General features: G+C 44.7%; 1 protein-coding gene across 1 annotated transcript; it reads right to left on the bottom strand.

Annotated features, from left to right (window-relative positions):
- Window positions 1–445: 445 nt before the first annotated feature.
- LOC133464105 (uncharacterized) lies at window positions 446–4,307 on the bottom strand. The gene is made up of 3 exons (XM_061746090.1): window positions 4,283–4,307; window positions 2,655–3,063; window positions 446–659 (listed from the first exon to the last, which is right to left on the bottom strand). Exons 1-3 carry the CDS (start codon window positions 4,305–4,307, stop codon window positions 446–448), a joined length of 648 nt encoding a protein of 215 aa, XP_061602074.1.
- Between the last annotated feature and the right edge of the window lie 13,491 nt (window positions 4,308–17,798).

Below are 17,798 nucleotides of genomic sequence, written 5' to 3'. Positions count from 1 at the left end.
TTACTGCGTGCTGCCATCTTGAAACTTTGTTTGGAAAACCAGCCCAGCGTGGAATATAAGCGTCATGGAGACAGACGGGCGAGGGAACGAGCAGCGCAGAAAGACCGGAATTAATTTAAAGCGGAATGAGTGTTTACATGATCGCGGAATTATTCTATTGGGATTTAAAATCGGAATAAACCAGCCACTTCGGAATTAAGTCTAATTCGGAATGGCCATTTTCATTCGGAATTAGGTGTTTACATGGTCATTTTTACTCATTTTAAATCGGATTTAATTTTAATTCTGAATTAAAGAGGAATTAAACTTCCCATGTAAACGCGCTCAGTGTCGGAGTGACTGCCGTGTCTGTTGTGTCTGAGGAGGACGGGGGTCGGAGTGAGCGGGAGCAGCTAACGGGGTCTGGATCTGCTGCTACAATGAGAGGAAACTCCCGGAGCTGTGATTAGGGCAGGAAGAGTCCCGCTTCCTGGCCGCCGCCCATTTCCACCTCTTCTTCGTCCTGCTGTTTTCCCTCCTCCCTCGCTTCCCTTCTCCTCTGTAGTGGCAGCCGACGGCTTCTGGAAGTTACTATTTGCGTTGCGCGGCGGCTCTGGGAAGCTCGTCCTGGCATTGTCTCGGCCCGGACCGAAGGGTCAAGAGGCAGCAGGGCCGACTCTCTGGTGGGGGGGGACGGGAACTAACCGCTCATTTAAACCCTCAATTAGACTCCAGTTTGTGGAATTAAACTGTGGAATGGTTTGAATTTGGAGTTAAAAGAATGTACAAACATAAAACAATCTAAGAAGAAATATAAAGAAACAGTTTATTTGAGGTATAAAAGTGAAGACTGTGTTTAAATATCACCAGCTGCTATTTTATCATGTTGTCTTTGTATGTTTATATACGTAGATATACGTATTATATTTATATCATAGTTATATTATATTTATGATAGGGTTTACATCTTGTATTAAACAGGTTATTTTTGTAAAAATGATTTATATTTATAAAAAATTGTGTATAGTATAAAAACAGACATATAATTTATGTTTAGTTGTGGAAAAGGGGTGGGATTAAATACATTTATACTACCACTCCTTTTCGAACATGTAACTTGAAATATGTGTTTTGATGTTTTTTTTTCTTTATGTGGTGGAATGCCCACATGTATTTGTTTTCTTATCTTTTCTCTTGTTTTTTATACATGTTCGAAATAAACAAAAACAAACGTAACCTGGCGTTGGATCGCTCCGCCCCCCCAGGGCTTTGCGTTTGCTGATTTGGGGATGAAAGTAGAGGTTCTAAGTGAAAACATCTTTAATGAGCCGTAATCACCGCCGACTCAAGTGAAAGTGGAATGCCTTGCTCATGGGCCCTGGAAGCCCTTCCTGGCCGCCAGAATCTGACTCACCAGTGAAGCCTAGAGAGAGAGAGTCTGGGACGACCTGTAACTCTGTTTGACCCCGCAGAGAAACAATGGAGGATGAAACCCCACCCAGCTGGATGGATGGATGGTGAATGGATGGATGGATGGATCGATGGATGTAAGGATGGATGGATGGATGATGGATGGATGGATGTAGGGATGGATGGATGGATGGATGGTGAATGGATGGATGGATGGATGGATGGTGGATGGATGGATGGATGGATGGATGGATGGATGGATGGATGGATGTAGGGATGGATGGATGGTGGATGGATGGATGGATGGATGGATGGATGGATGGATGGATGGATGTAGGGATGAATGGATGGATGGATGGATGGATGGATGGTGGATGGATGGATGGATGTAGGGATGGATGGATGGTGGATGGATGGATGGATGTAGGGATGGATGGATGGATGGATGGATGTAGGGATGGATGGATGGTGAATGGATGGATGGATGGATGGATGGATGTAGGGATGGATGGATGGATGGAACAATGGATGGATGAACGAAAGGATGGATGGATGGATGGAACAATGGATGGATAGATGAAAGGATGGATGGATTGGTGGGTGGATGGGTCTTTTCCATTCAGACGTGTGTTGAGAGCCACCAGGATTGTGTCACTTGTCACCAACTTTTCACATTAATTAATTCTCTTCATCCTCCTCGTCTTCCTCGTCTCACGCGGTGCTGACTCATCAGCTCGTGGGGGAATAGTTCACAGATTTATACGGCATGTGTCGGTCTGCAGCTGATTAGACGGCAGCACGCGCAGAGAGGTCACATGACGGAAATATTGATTCCTGATCGATCAGATCGATCTGTTTCTCACCAGGTTCTGATGTTCCTCAGGGGAGCCCTGGTTCCTCTGGATCCATCCATCCATCCATCCATCCATCCATCCATCCATCCATCCATCCATCCATCCTTGTATCCATCCATCCATCCATCCATCCATCCATCCTTACATCCATCCATCCTTGTATCCATCCATCCATCCATCCATCCATCCATCCATCCATCCATCCATCCATCCATCCATCCATCCATCCATCCATCCATCCATCCATCCATCCATCCATCCATCCATCCATCCATCCATCCATCCATCCTCACCAGGACCTGTCGCCAAGGAGACGGCCGGACTTTAAAACAACAAAACAAATCTTCCCTAAATGTTGGTGTCCAACCTTGAACCCTGCCGGGTCATAACAACGAAACACAAACCCCAGACCTCTGAGTTTGGACCTGAACGCTGCGGCGACGCGGTGGAACGACGGCGCGAGTTGAGGAACCGGGAATGACGTGCAGCTCGGAGACGCTGAGCCTCAGGAACCCGAGTGTTCGATGCTTCAGCAGCACATCGCAGACTCCTGCCAGCTCTGCGCCGCACGTGTCGCTCGGACCCGCCGCCAAACATGGCGGCAGGTCGGCGGGCGGGGTGGGGGGGATTCCAGGCGGGGTGTTGCAGAGACACAGCTGTAAAATGTAACACTTCCCTCCCAGCTCCGTCAGGACTTTACTTAGCGCCGACGAGGGCTCGGGACACGTGACCCGCAGCCGGGGTGGGGGGGGTGACGAGGTGGGGCGGGGCCTGTTCGTGTTGACACGTCTTTGATGAATGGAGCCTCGGGGTGAGAAAGCTAGGGGGGGTGAGGATATTTCACGGAGGTGTTTATTTAGATCTTGGCAGCAACTTGTTCTTCGGTAAACACTCACTGTAGAGGAGGGGGGAGGGGGCCTGCTGGGAGTCCCGCCCCCCTGGATCAGTCCGTCCGTCCGTCCATCCATCCATCCATCAGACTATGCACTCCAGTGGTTTCAGTCCTTCCTTTCTGCCTGAACTAAAAATGTCTCACTGGGAAGATGCAAGTCCAGCCTGCTCCCTGCCTCCTGTGGTGTTCCGCAAGGGTTGGTCCTTTGCCCCATCTTCTTAATTATTTACACCCCCCCCCCCCCCCTCGGTCGTGTCATCAGCAGACATAAGATGTCCTTCCACCGTCGAAGGCCAGACTGGGTTTGGTTTGGTTTTAAAGGTGGAGGTGGTGTCAGCCTCCTTAACCCAGATTGGAAGTTGGTTCCATAGTAACGGTGCCTGATAGCAGAAGACCGTCCTCCAAATCTACATTTGGATACTCTAGGAACTACTAGTAAACCTGCACTCTGAGAACGGAGAGCTCTGCCAGGAACATAAGGCACTATCAGGTCTTGCAAATATTGTGGAGCTAAGCCATTTTGGGCTTTATACGCAAGTAAAAAAAACTGCCCCCAAGCCCATCTGCAGCCATTTCATGTCTCTCCGCCTGTCTTGGGGAGATAAAGACATGGATCATGAGCAACAACTTTCTGCATTATTATTATTCTTATCATCCATCCATCCATCCATCCATCCATCCATCCATCCATCCATCCATCCATCCATCCATCCATCCATCCATCCATCCATCCATCCATCCATCCATCCATCCATCCATCCATCCATCCATCCATCCATCCATCCATCCATCCACCCACCCACACAGAGAGATATTAGACTGATTCTGTTTGTTTTATCGATCGTCATATTTTGTAAAACCCGCCGTGACCGGTCCAGGATGCAACTTGGCTCCCGCATGCCGACATCTGGGACGGACACAAGCCACCCCGAAGGACTGAAGACGGATCAGAAGATGGACGGATGAATGTTGTGGATCATTAGCTTCATAGTTTCATCCTTGAGGTTGTGCGAATGCGCCGGTCTTCTACACATGAAATGCTGAGAAGGAGGGCGAGCGTTCAGAGGTGTGAGCTACATCTGGCAGAGAGTTAGCGGGAGTTACGGGTCGCCGTGTCCCGGATGCCGTGGCTACGTGTGCTGCTCACTCTCGCTGCTCTTACTCACGTCCATGTTTCAGATCTGTGGCTTTCAAACAAAAGCTGTTGATACGATCTGCTGGCCGGCGGGAGGAAGTGAGTGTTTGTTAGCTCGCTAATGATGTTTCTCTTTCTCCTTCTGGGATCCAGGTTTTCATTTTTCCCACTGAGCTATTCTGTTTTTCTGCTATTATGAGTTATTCACGTTTTAAACGCCGTCTTTGTCATCCGGTCTGATTGCACGTGGCGTGGCGAGGGCGCCGCCATCTTTAAATACCAGAGAGCGCCGCCATCTTTAAATACCACAGGGCCACGTGCACTCACGTTGTTTTGAAACATAGATGATCGCTTTGTATCACGTGTTTATTGTTTTGATTTCTTTTTCCATTCATGCAGTTTCATTTTTATTCTTGTTTTTTTTTTGATAATTAGTGTTTTATGTTTTGACGTAGTGCGCCATCAGGATTTATTCAATGGTGTCGCTTTTCCATCTGCTTGACATCTGGATGTGAATAAATGCTGATTGATTTTAATGAGAAGTTGGTTGTGATGTTTTACACAAATTCTGGTCACAATAGCTGTTTGACAGAGCTAGAGCCGAACTGGTAATTGCCTTCAACGGTTATTCTGTAGTGATAATAGTAAAATGTACTACTCTGCAGAATAATCCTTAATTTCTGAGTCTCTCATCAGGACCGCCTCTCATAGGACCGTCTCTCATCAGGACCGTCTCTCATCAGGACCGTCTCTCATCAGGACCGTCTCTCATCAGGACCGCCTCTCATCAGGACCGTCTCTCATCAGGACCGTTTCTCATCAGGACCGTCTCTCATCAGGACCGTCTCTCATCAGGACCGTCTCTCATCAGGACCGCCTCTCATCAGGACCGTTTCTCATCAGGACCGTCTCTCATCAGGACCGTCTCTCATCAGGACCGTCTCTCATCAGGACCGCCTCTCATCAGGACCGTCTCTCATCAGGACCGTTTCTCATCAGGACCGTCTCTCATCAGGACCGTCTCTCTTCAGGACAGTCTCTCATCAGGACCGTCTCTCATCAGGGCCGTCTCTCATCAGGACCGTCTCTCTTCAGGACAGTCTCTCATCAGGACCGTCTCTCATCAGGACCGTCTCTCATCAGGACCGTCTCTCATCAGGACCGTCTCTCTTCAGGACCGTCTCTCATCACAACCGTCTCTCATCAGGACCGTCTCTCATCAGGACCGTCTCTCATCAGGACCGTCTCTCATCAGGACCGTCTCAACCGACTCAAACTAACAGGGAGGAGACATGTTTCCGTGAGCTGATCCGTGTTTACGTCTGACTGAGTGTTGATGAAATAACACAGAACTGTTCTAAGCAGGAACATTAAAACATTACAGAGTGTGTTTGGTCACCTGAAGTCATGTTACGTGAGGTTTACGACCTCAGAGATTGTTTTAGTTGAGATGTCTGACTATGGAGCGAAAGTTGGATCATAGTAGAAGAAGCTGTTGTGGAGGCGGGGTCACCGAGGGTCCTGCACCTATCAGCATCTCCATCCAACCACATCAGCACAGACCACCTTTATCTGGGGCGGAGCTTCAGCACGAACCACCTTTATCTGGGCCAAGCTTCAGCACAGACCACCTTTATCAGGGCGGAGCATCAGCACAGACCGCCCTCATCTGGGGTGGAGCTTCAGCACAAACCGCCTTTATCTGGGGCAGAGCTTCAGCACGAACCGCCTTTATCAGGGCTGCAGCACAGACCGCCAAAAACTGGGGCGGAGCTGCAGCACAGACTGCCTTTATCAGGGTGGAGCTTCAGCATGAACCACTTTTATCTGGGGCGGAGCTTCAGCACAACACCGCCTTTATCAGGGCGGAGCTTCACACAGACCGCTTTTTTCTGGGCGGAGCTGCAGCACAGACCGCCTTTATCTGGGCGGAGCTTCAGCACAGACTGCCTTTATCAGGGCGGAGCTTCAGCACAGACTGCCTTTATCAGGGCGGAGCTTCAGCACAGACTGCCTTTATCAGGGCGGAGCTTCAGCACAGACTGCCTTTATCTGGGTCGGAGCTACATTACAGACCGCCTACATCTGGGGTGGAGCTTCAGCACAGACCACCTTGATCCGGGGCGGAGCTTCAGCACGAACCGCCTTTATCTGGGGCGGAGCTGCAGCACGAAGCGCCTTTATCAGGGTGGAGCTTCACACAGACCGCTTTTTTCTGGGCGGAGCTTCAGCACAGACCACCTTTATATGGCTTTTTCAGGACGTTCATTCATGCACCAGAGAAGGAGAAGCAGCTCTCTGCAGACACACACAACCTGTGTGTGTGTGTGTGTGTGTGTGTGTGTGTGTGTGTGTGTACTCACTTACCCAAACACCCCCAGGGAGCGAGAAAACACACCTCCTGGACTCATTTGCAGACTCCGTAGGAATGTGCATCTGTTTATTTACAGTAAATAAAGATGGATTTTCATTTTGTAAACAAACTCACTTCCACACGACGCATCGATCTGAGCGCGTGCAGCCGCCTCGGAGAGTCTTTCTACCCTACAAACGCCGCCGGTCGTTTTCTGCAACGTTTACCAAGCTCTGATGAATGAATGAATGAATGAATGAATGAATGAATGAATGAATGAATGAATGAATGAATGTCTTAGTTATAGTGTTTTATATTTATTTACAATATTTTCTTTTTACATTTTCTTGAACTTTGCACATTTTTAGGTCATTGTCACAAATATTCCATATTTCTCTTGCCTTAATTGATGTACATCTCTTTTTAATATGTGTTATTGCTGTCATCTCAAACATGATTTTCCCTCTCAGGTTATAAGTTTCTTTTATTTAGAACAATTCCTGAATGCAGTTTGGAAGCAGTTTATGCTGGGCTTTAAAGGCAAATAATCAGCGTCCTTCTTCCCTAAATTAAGCTCTTTTAGTCATAAGACTCAGAAATGTGTGCTATTCTAAACTGATTTAAAGGTTTTCAAGGAACAGAACCTCAGTGCTTTGTGAGGTTTGGTAGAGGCCCGGCACAGGTTTGCATGTTGAGACCAATACTCAATTCAATTCAATTCAATACTGAGCAGGATTGCAGATGCTCGGCCCATCAGGCGTGACTGGAACCACAACCTGCCCCCTCTGGGCCTGCGTTCGTCCTCAGTTATTCAGAACCTTCCTTTCCAAGCGAGGCTGTTTTGGAAAATGTCTTAACTCCATTTACTGTGACAGAGGTCACAAGCGTCACAAGCGTCTCATCAGGGGCCAGACGAGCGCCGAACAATGGGAACTGTTTTCCTCTCGGCCTCAACTACGAGCTTATTCATAAAAGTTGTCAAGTTAAATGGCTTGATATTATACAGTCATTTTATACCTATGATACATTTGGGATGGGGCGAGCCGTGGGGTCGGGCTCCAAATAAAATTTCGCTTAGGGCCCCAATCCGGCCAGGGACGGTCCTGTTTTTAATTTATTTCAGGTTAAATTTTATTTAATTCAATATTTATTTATTCCAGGTTGAATTTTTTTTTTTTAATTTTTTTTAATTCATTTCAGGTTGAAGATTTTTATTCAATATCTATTTATTTCAGGTTGAATTTTTAAATTTAATATTTATTTATTTCAGGTTGAAGATTTTTATTCAATATTTATTTATTTCAGGTTGAACTTTTTAATTACATTTTTTCCTTTTTTATTTCAGATTGATTTTTTTTATTTAATATTTTTTTTATTCATTTCAGGTTGAATTTTTTTTTTTTTTTTTCACGTTGAATGTTTTAATTTAATATGTATTTATTCATTTCAGGTTGAAGATTTTTATTCAATATTTATTTATTTCAGGTTGAATTTTTTTATTTAATATGTATTTATATTATTTCAGGTTGAAGATTTTAATTCAATCATACGGTCAAACTACTGTATCTATACTGCGTTCAGAACCGTAGACTGCTGATAGAATATTGATAGCGGAGCTCATCATTCCCTCCTCACCACATTTCCAGGTGGAATCTCCCCGAGGATTCCGGCGCTCCGGAGGAAATGAGAAGTTTGATATCTCTGCCGACAAAATAAAAGAAAGCAGAGCTACGTTTCTGCCTCTTGAAATCGCTGCACTGGCTTCCAGAGAGTCAAAGGATAGAGTTTAAAATCTTACTGCTGGTCTACAAAGACCTGAATGGTCTTGGACCAAAATACATGCTGGATCTGTTAGTTCCTATGAAGCTCCCAGACCCCTGAGGTTCATCTGGATCTGGTTTGTTGTGGTTCCCAAGAACCAGAACCAAGCAAGGTGAGGCAGCGTTCAGTGACTGCGTTTACATGCAGTCAATAACCCTTTTCTAACCGGAATATTAGCAATAACCCGGTTTTTATCCCCATCAAACGGAACAGGAATTTTTTTTCTGTGCATGTTGTTTTCGCAAGGAATCTTGCTCTTTTGAGTCCAGGAAGTTCTTATAAACATGGAGAAACGCAAGACCAGGAGGAGACTAATCACTTCATAAGTCACGTTCCATGTTCCAGGAACTGGACAAAAGGTGGAGAGACAACTGAGTTTTGAAATTTTAACAAAAATAATTTATTAATGAACTTACAACCAACCCAAACCAAGACAAAACAAATCAACAAAACAAAGAAACAAAAAAAGTCCACAGGTGGCGCCGGACTTCCACCCCAGCCGGAGTCTCGAGAGACCATGAATGTTCCAGTGCTGAGCCTTTCTGCTCCGGCCAAGCCACACCCCACCAGGTGCCATTCATCAGCCTGACGAGCTGGCTGATGAGCTGAACTGGCTGATGAGCTGGCTGCAAAGACTCCTCCAGCCATCACACCCCCCCGGCCAAGACAGAGGTACCACCTCTGACCTCCGACCCTGCAAGACACATCCAGAGGAAAAAAAAACACAACTTCCAATCCAATAATTTCTACCTACATCTAGGCAAATCTATTACCCAACTCGACTGCCAGATCATAATCCAGTTAAGCACCTTATTAAATAACATGCAATGCAGAACCCCTCCCTCCTCCCCATTACCTCACCAACACCCCCAAACCCAATGACTCCGCAACTGTGGATCCAGAAGAAGCATCTTTAAGAGCACATACGGATGGGAGCCCGGCCTGGACAGAAGCAGAGAGAAAAGTACATAGCACAACATATTATGACAAAGGAGCACGTGACAAAGTATCCGCCACCAGATTATCCCTGCCCTTAATGTGACGGATATCCAAATGATAGGGCTGCAAACACAAGGCCCACCGCATCAACCTCTGATTCGGATTCTGCAATGAACGCAAAAAGGTTAATGGATTGTGGTCAGTATAAACAATCAACGAAGAACCTGACCCAATATAGACATCAAAATGTTGGAGGGCCATGACCAATGCGAGGGCTTCTTTTTCGATTACTGAATAGTTACGCTGGTAATTTTTAAACTTCTTAGAGAAGTAACTAACAGGTCTCTCAACCCCCCTCTCATCCACCTGTAACAACACAGCCCCAGCTCCAGCATCACTTGCATCCACCTGCAACTTGAAGAGGCGATCCAACCTAGGAGCAGCAAGCACTGGAGCTGATGACAACAGGTCCTTCAACTGGTTAAATGCCTGTTGACAGATGGGAGACCAAACATATTTAACATCACCTTTTAACAAGTCAGTTAGAGGAGCACCCACAGAAGCAAAATTGGGACAAAACTCCCTGTAATAACCAGCCATTCCCAAGAAACGTAACAATTCCCTCTTTGTCGTTGGAACAGGGAAGTCACGGATCGCCCTGACCTTTCCCTCAATGGTACGCACTTCTCCTTGCCCCACCACCTTCCCCAAATAGGTCACGGTGGCCTTGGCAAATTCACATTTTGCCAGATTGACCGTTAGCTGTGCCCAAAGTAGCCTGTCAAACAAAGCCTTCATCTGCTCCAAATGTTTTTCCCATGTATCACTATATATCACAACATCATCCAAATAGACTGCACAACCCTCCAGCCCCCGAACCACCTTATTCATCAATCTTTGAAAGGTGGCTGGAGCGTTGCGCAACCCAAACGGCATCACAGTATATGAATACAAACCAGATGGAGTCACAAATGAACAAATCTCCCTTGCTCTCTCAGAAAGTGGAACCTGCCAATAACCTTTAAGAAGATCGAACTTACTAACATATTTGGCCGACCCCACCTGATCGACACAATCATCCATCCTGGGAAGAGGGAAGGAATCAGGTTTTGTCACAGCATTAATCTTCCTAAAGTCAGTACATGGCCTAAATGTAGAATCTGGCTTGCTGACAAGAAGACAGGGAGATGACCAACTAGAAGTAGAAGGCACAGCAAGACCATTTTCAAGCATATAATCTACCTCTGAATCCAATATCTGTCGCTTTTCAGGGCTAACCCGATAGAACCGCTGGGCGATGGGTTTTGCATCCCCCACCTCAACATCATGTTCTATCAAGTTAGTACATGTAGGAGTATCAGAGAAAAGACCTGGATATGCTTGAATAAGACCAACCAGTTGATTCCGTTTATCCTCATCCACCTGCCCAAGCAGCGAATCCAACCTGGCCAAAGTTTCCGAATTCTTAAGTCGAGGTTGCAACACCACATCACCAGACATCTCTTCCTCCTGCACAGTACCGGCCACCAAAACAGGATTATCTGGAACCACAACCTCAGAAACATCACGTGCAAAATATGGTTTGATCAAATTAACATGACAAACCTTAACTGATTTTCTTTTATTTGGCATCTCAATCAGGTAGTTTTGCTCTGAAACCCGACGAACAACATTACAGGGCCCAAAAAACTTCGCCTGAAAAGGTGATTCAATCAATGGCTGCAAGACCAAAACCTGGTCTCCTGCACAGAACTCACGTCGCTCTACTTTGCGGTCAAACAGCTGCTTCATTTTCTTTTGAGCCATTTGCAAATTCTGTTTCGCCAATTCCCCAGCCTCATAGAGCCTATGTCTAAACCCATTTACATAAGAAATCAGATTCTTTGGGGGATCCGACGCAACCCACTGATCACAAATGACAGACAAGGGACCCCGAACAGTGTGAGCAAAGACCAGCTCGTTAGGACTGAAGCCTGTACTCTCTTGTACAACTTCTCTGGCCGCCAACATGAGCCATGGTAAGCCGTCCTGCCAGTCTGCCTTCAACTCAGTGCAATAAGCACGCAGCAACGATTTCAAATGCTGATGAAAACGTTCAAGGGCCCCCTGACTCTGTGGGTGATACGCAGAGGACATATTATGAGTGACATTAAGTTGTTTAAGAACCTGGGAGAACAGCCGAGAAGTAAAGTTTGACCCTTGGTCTGTTTGTATAATTTTGGGAATTCCAAACACAGATATAAACTCAGTAATGGCTTTCACCACAGACCTGGTTGTGATCGACCGCAGTGGATAAGCAGCTGGATATCTGGTGGATTGACACATTATTGTTAACAGATAGGAACAACCAGACCTGGACCGAGGAAGCGGCCCCACACAATCAACTAACAGATGACCAAAAGGCTGACTCACTGCAGGGATCGGATATAACGGTGCAGGTTTCAGAGTTTGATTTGGTTTACTAGTAACCTGACACGTATGACATGTTTTTATATATTTAGAAACATCACGCTTCACACGGGGCCAGAAAAAATGCTGTAGCACCCGATGGTAGGTCTTTTTGACCCCCATATGACCAGCAACCTTATCATGTGCTGTCCGAATTACTGATGTTCTAAATTTTTCAGGCAATACCACTTGCACAATGGGATCCCCGCTAAATCCATCACCATGAGGAGCCCAAATCCTACACAGCACGTCATCATGGAGTACATAACCCCGTTTAATGTTCCCCACCTGACAGGAAGGCACCACCAAATCATACAGGTCTTTCAATGATGGATCCTTTCTCTGCTCCTGTGCCAAGTCTACATGAGAAACACAAAGATCATCTGGCACGACAAAGGAAAACTCTTTAACTTTGTCCATAGTTACCCCATCATCAGGCAGAGATACAGCCATGGCCCGAGTCACAGCACACACTGTGGATGGTTCCAACTCAACTGCTTGCTGTGACAGCCCCACCGGTACCACCACTGGGCCATGTGCAGCGCCCCCTGCAGAGTTTAAAGAGGAATTACATGAGAGATCTGTTGACTCAGGTTCTGTCACTGGAGAATTGACTCCCCCAGGAGGAACTGGATAGGGAAGACATGTCAAATGTGGCTGCTGAACCGTATCTTGGGGGTTTTGTACTAGTACAGGTCTTTCATCATCTGGCCACATACGACCATCAGGTACCAGATCATTCCCCAAGATGATGTCCACTCCCCTCACTGGGAGCTCTGGACGCACAGCCACCTCCACATTCCCCTGGAAGAAACCACAGGACAAGAACATTTTATGCACCGGAACAAAAAGTGTTTGTAACGCCAGACCTCTGCAGGGCACACAACCCCCTGTGTCTGACTGTAGAGAGAAAGGCAAAATGGCCTCCCTCACAAACGTGTGCATAGAACCTGAATCTCTCAACACCTTCACAGGGACTTCCATATCTCTCTCGTGTAGCTTGACAAAACCATCTGAGAGGAATATATGGTAACCTGATTCAACCTCTGCCCCATCCATGGCTTGAACCTGCATTGGCGCCACCAATCCAGCTGACTTTACCTGACCAGGATTAACTCTACCACTACGTGTAGGGCATTCATTTTTCCAGTGCCCTTTTTGTCGACAATAATGACACACTTCAGGCCCACCTTTACTGTTAAAGGGTTCTGACCTTGGAGCCCTAGATGTTGTCTGAGAGTGTCCCCCACTAAAGTGTGCCCTTTCATTAAAGTGTGCTCTCTCAGTGTTAAATCGCTCTCCAAATATACGTCTGTGTGTTAGTACATATTCATCAGCTACAACTGCTGCTTCACTTGGAGTGGAAACTTTACGTTCAGTGATGTACGTGGCGATGTGTTCTGGTACAGTCTGTTTAAACTGTTCCAATATTACTAGATCACACAACTCTGGAAAAGTCTCCACATTATCTGCCTTACACCAACGGTTAAAGTGCAGAATCAAATCCCTTACAAATTCCACATGCGTTTGTTTTCCCGTTTTCCTCCAGCCTCTGAACTTTTGTCGGTACGCTTCAGCCACAAGTTCATAGGCTTTTAGTACCGCGGCTTTCACCTTTTTGTAGACCTTGCAGTCCGCCACCGACATAGAGGAATACACCTCCTGTGCTTTTCCTGTAAAGACACACTGCAACATTAGTGTACGCTCCTCATCCGGCCAACGTCTAACATCAGCCACACGTTCAAACATTGCAAAAAATGTCTCAACATCCTTTTCCTCAAACTTTGGCATTAATCTCAAATGTTTAGTGACATCAAAACCAGATTCCTCCCTGATCGCCCCAACTGGAAGTTTACCCGCTGAAATCAGCCCCAATTTATTCTGCTCCACTTCCAGTTTCATTTGTTCCACCTTGTACTTCATTCTTTCCAACTCCTTTTCATGTTCAAATTTCAACATTAACAACTCCTTTTGCTGTTCAAAGGTTAACCCCGGCACAGAAGTAGTAACACCACTCTTACCATCATCGACCATCAGGACCCCCTCCTCCTGCAGATTTGCCTGTACAATACTCATGATGGTCTCCCTTGTACGTCTGGCATCCACCGCAACCGAATAATGGTGTGCCACCTTGAGAAGCTGCTCCTTCGTATATCGCTCTAGTAACTCATAAGAGGGACATTTAATGAAATCCCCAACACTGGCAGCCATACCTGAACCCAACCCAACAGTCTAGATAAACAATACAGAATGTGGCGCCCCCACTGGGTCCCCCCTACTAACTGCCTAACCAAAACCTACTTACACTCAACCCTAGTCTTCAGTGGCATTGCTGAGTTCGCCAAGGGCCCTCCCAGGATACCACCCAAAACAGTAAAGGCAAAAAAAACTGCAGCAGCGCCTCTATTAGGGACTGCTGCTACACCTAACAGAGGGGAACACCAGTGAAAACATTTGCCACACTTTATCTCCAAACTCTGTACTTACCAACTCAGTATACATCTCCACCAACCTGCATCAGCAGACCAACAATTCCCACCCAAAACACTGGCTTTAGACGAGCCCCCATTTTGTCACGTTCCATGTTCCAGGAACTGGACAAAAGGTGGAGAGACAACTGAGTTTTGAAATTTTAACAAAAATAATTTATTAATGAACTTACAACCAACCCAAACCAAGACAAAACAAATCAACAAAACAAAGAAACAAAAAAAGTCCACAGGTGGCGCCGGACTTCCACCCCAGCCGGAGTCTCGAGAGACCATGAATGTTCCAGTGCTGAGCCTTTCTGCTCCGGCCAAGCCACACCCCACCAGGTGCCATTCATCAGCCTGACGAGCTGGCTGATGAGCTGAACTGGCTGATGAGCTGGCTGCAAAGACTCCTCCAGCCATCACAATGTAATGAAAGATAGGAACATGTTGGCATTTGTAGACGGTAGAAAGTACCGGGATAGCCAGATTTACAAAAAGTTGCGTGAAGCAGCATTTGTTTTGAATTTGGATATAGGAAGAAGAAGTGGAAATGACGGGAATTGCGTCATGATGTTCTCCGCGCGTCGCTGGTTTGATCCAGATATCCCAAATGATTAATCACCATGTATACAGGGATAACCCTGTTTACTCACGCATGGAAACGGAATATTCAGAATGTTTCAGTAACCAGAATATTAGCAATAACCCGAATTTTTACTGCATGTAAACGTAGTCAGTTATTCTGCTCCTCACCGGTGGAACAAACTTCCTGTAGACCTGAGGTCTGCTCCAACTGTCAGCTCCTTTAAATTAGGCCTAAAAACATTACTGTTTAATTAAATACTTACCTGCTGTACTCTACTGCCCTTACTTTTTAACAACTTGTGCTTTTTATTATTTTACCTCTTTTCTTATCATTTTATTTCATTTATTTGTTATTTAAGCGTACTCTTAAATTAAATACTTTTTGAAAACCTTGCGAAGTTATGGATAAACCCTGAATACGGCATTGTGACGTAGAATTGTCAAATTGGTCTGATTCACCGGCACAGATTACTTTTCTAATACTGTATTTGTCCCGGTCTTTGTACGTTTTGACCGTATAGAAACGTAATTCTCGTCAGTTGTGTGAAATAAAACCTGGAAACAGGTATTATGGCATAGAATTATCAAATTGGTTTAATTCACCATATGAATTGTTACAGATTACTTTTGTAATACTGTATTTGACCCGGTCTTTTTATGTTTTGACCGTGTAGAAACATAATTCTTGCCATTGTAAGAATGTGATGTACCTGCTGTACTCTACTGCCCTTACTGTTTTAACAATTGTGCTTTTTATTATTTTACCTCTTTTCTTATCATTTTATTTCATTTTATTTGTTATTTATGTTTTAATTGTGTCTTCCCGCTTTTAATATTGATGTAAAGCACTTTGAATTACCTTGTGCTGAATTGTGCTGTACAGATAAACTTGCCTTGCCTCTTCCCGGCGGTGTGAACGGGCCAGAACTCCCAGTTTAAGCTGCTTTCCTCCGCGGCAGTTCATTAGAGGATAAACACTTTCTCTTTTTTTCACTCCCGGAGAAATCTATGAAGTCATTCATCAGCGGCCGGAGAGTGTTTCAGGGTCTCGCTGGTTTCAGATTTAAGTCCTTGTCAAACATCTTGGCATGTGGACTCAAACACACGGGAGGAGTTTCCAGCGCCGAGGCTGAAATTAATTGATGTATTTCTTTTTTATTTCTCAACCTTCCAGGAGAGAAGAGCTTGACGGAGTCACTGAGGGCGAGTTTTGTTAATAGAAAAAGTAATAAAAGCTTTGATTTTATTAAATAGAACGGATGAGTTAACGCTTTACAACGTCTTATTTGCAAGACTTGATAAAGGTTGTTACACAACGTCCGAGTAATAAAGATTAAACCTACTATACAACAGCGTTATTGTTTCTGGAGTTGACCCTTAACAGTCGGACATGTGAAATAACACCAACATTTGTTTTTATTTGGCAGCTGGATTCCTGCACACGCATCTGGATTAACGCTTGTCGGGACGGTCAAAATCTCTGGGTCCTGACCCCGTCGGGGGTCAAAGGTCACGGTGTGTGCACAGAAAACGTTGAATGGGGAGCTGTAGTCATTTCTGGGGCAGATGAAAAATCACCAGTTTACTTTTACACGTAAACATTATTGAGAAGGGAATTCCTGAAAGTGCATTTTTGCCGGTGTCGAAGGGGTGCGAATCAAAGGAGCGATGGCAGTGGACGCACATTTCCAGTCTCAAGGTCGGGCCAGAGGAATTTTCCAGGAGAACGGATGGAAATAGTTTAGATTTGAAAAAGGAAAAGGAAGCGCAGTCGCACTCAGCCTGGCCAAACAACCAGTTAGGGGAGTTGAGGGGGTTTGGAAGTAAATCCGTCATCGGATTTTGAAAGAAAAAAGTGATTGAATTTCAACACTGAATATTTATGTCTTGAAATTATGTATCAGAATGTTTTTCAACAATATTCAACTGCAAAAAATTAAACCGCAAAAAAATTCAATTCCCACAAATTCAACATTAAAATATTCAACTGCAAAAAATTAAACCGCAAAAAAATTCAACCCCCAAAAATTCAACGTTTAAATATTTAAACAGCAAAAAATTATACTGCAAACATATTCAACCTCCAAAAATCCAACGTTAAAATATTCAACTGTAAAAAATTAAACCGCCAAAAAAATTCAAGGTTAAAATATTCAACTGCAAACAATTCAAGCACAAAAAATTCAGCGTTAAAATATTTATCCGCAAAAAATTAAGCCGCAAAAAAATTCAACCCCCAAAAATTCAACTTTAAAATATTCAACTGTAAAAGATTAAACCGCAAAAAATTAAACGTTAAAATATTCACCTGCAAAAAATGTAACCGCCAAAAATTCAGTGTTGAAATATTCATCCGCAAAAAACTCGACTGCAAAAAATTCAGCGTTAAAATATTCATCCGCAAAAAATTAAACTGCAAAACATTCAACTGCAAAAAATTCAGCGTTGAAATATTCATCCGCAAAAAACTCGACCGCAAAAAATTCAGCGTTAAAATATTCATCCGCAAAAAATTCAACTGCAAAACATTCAACTGCAAAAAATTCAGCGTTGAAATATTCATCCGCAAAAAACTCGACCGCCAAAAATTCAACTGCAAAAAATTCAACTGCAAAAAAATTCAACTTTTTGGTTCAGGTGCTTCCTGATTGGTCGGACTCCATATATGCCAACAAGCGCGGCTGCCCCAGCGTGAAAATCTGTGAAATCGTTCACTTATTAATGAGATGCTATTACGACACAGAGCCAAAAAGTGTGATTGGTTACCATAGTTACCGTATCCATGATGTTTTCTCTCAAAAATGAACACCTGGCAGTTTATAAAATAATCCGCGTCCGCTGAGTTAAAAACACGTCTCTCCAGAGACGTCTTGGAAGCAAAATTTGTTAATTTATTCAGGACTCTTTA

Source organism: Cololabis saira, chromosome 17 (genome assembly GCF_033807715.1).
Source record: "Cololabis saira isolate AMF1-May2022 chromosome 17, fColSai1.1, whole genome shotgun sequence".
NCBI classification, from domain to species: Eukaryota; Metazoa; Chordata; class Actinopteri; order Beloniformes; family Belonidae; genus Cololabis; species Cololabis saira.
This window is presented reverse-complemented; position numbering and strand designations above follow the sequence as displayed.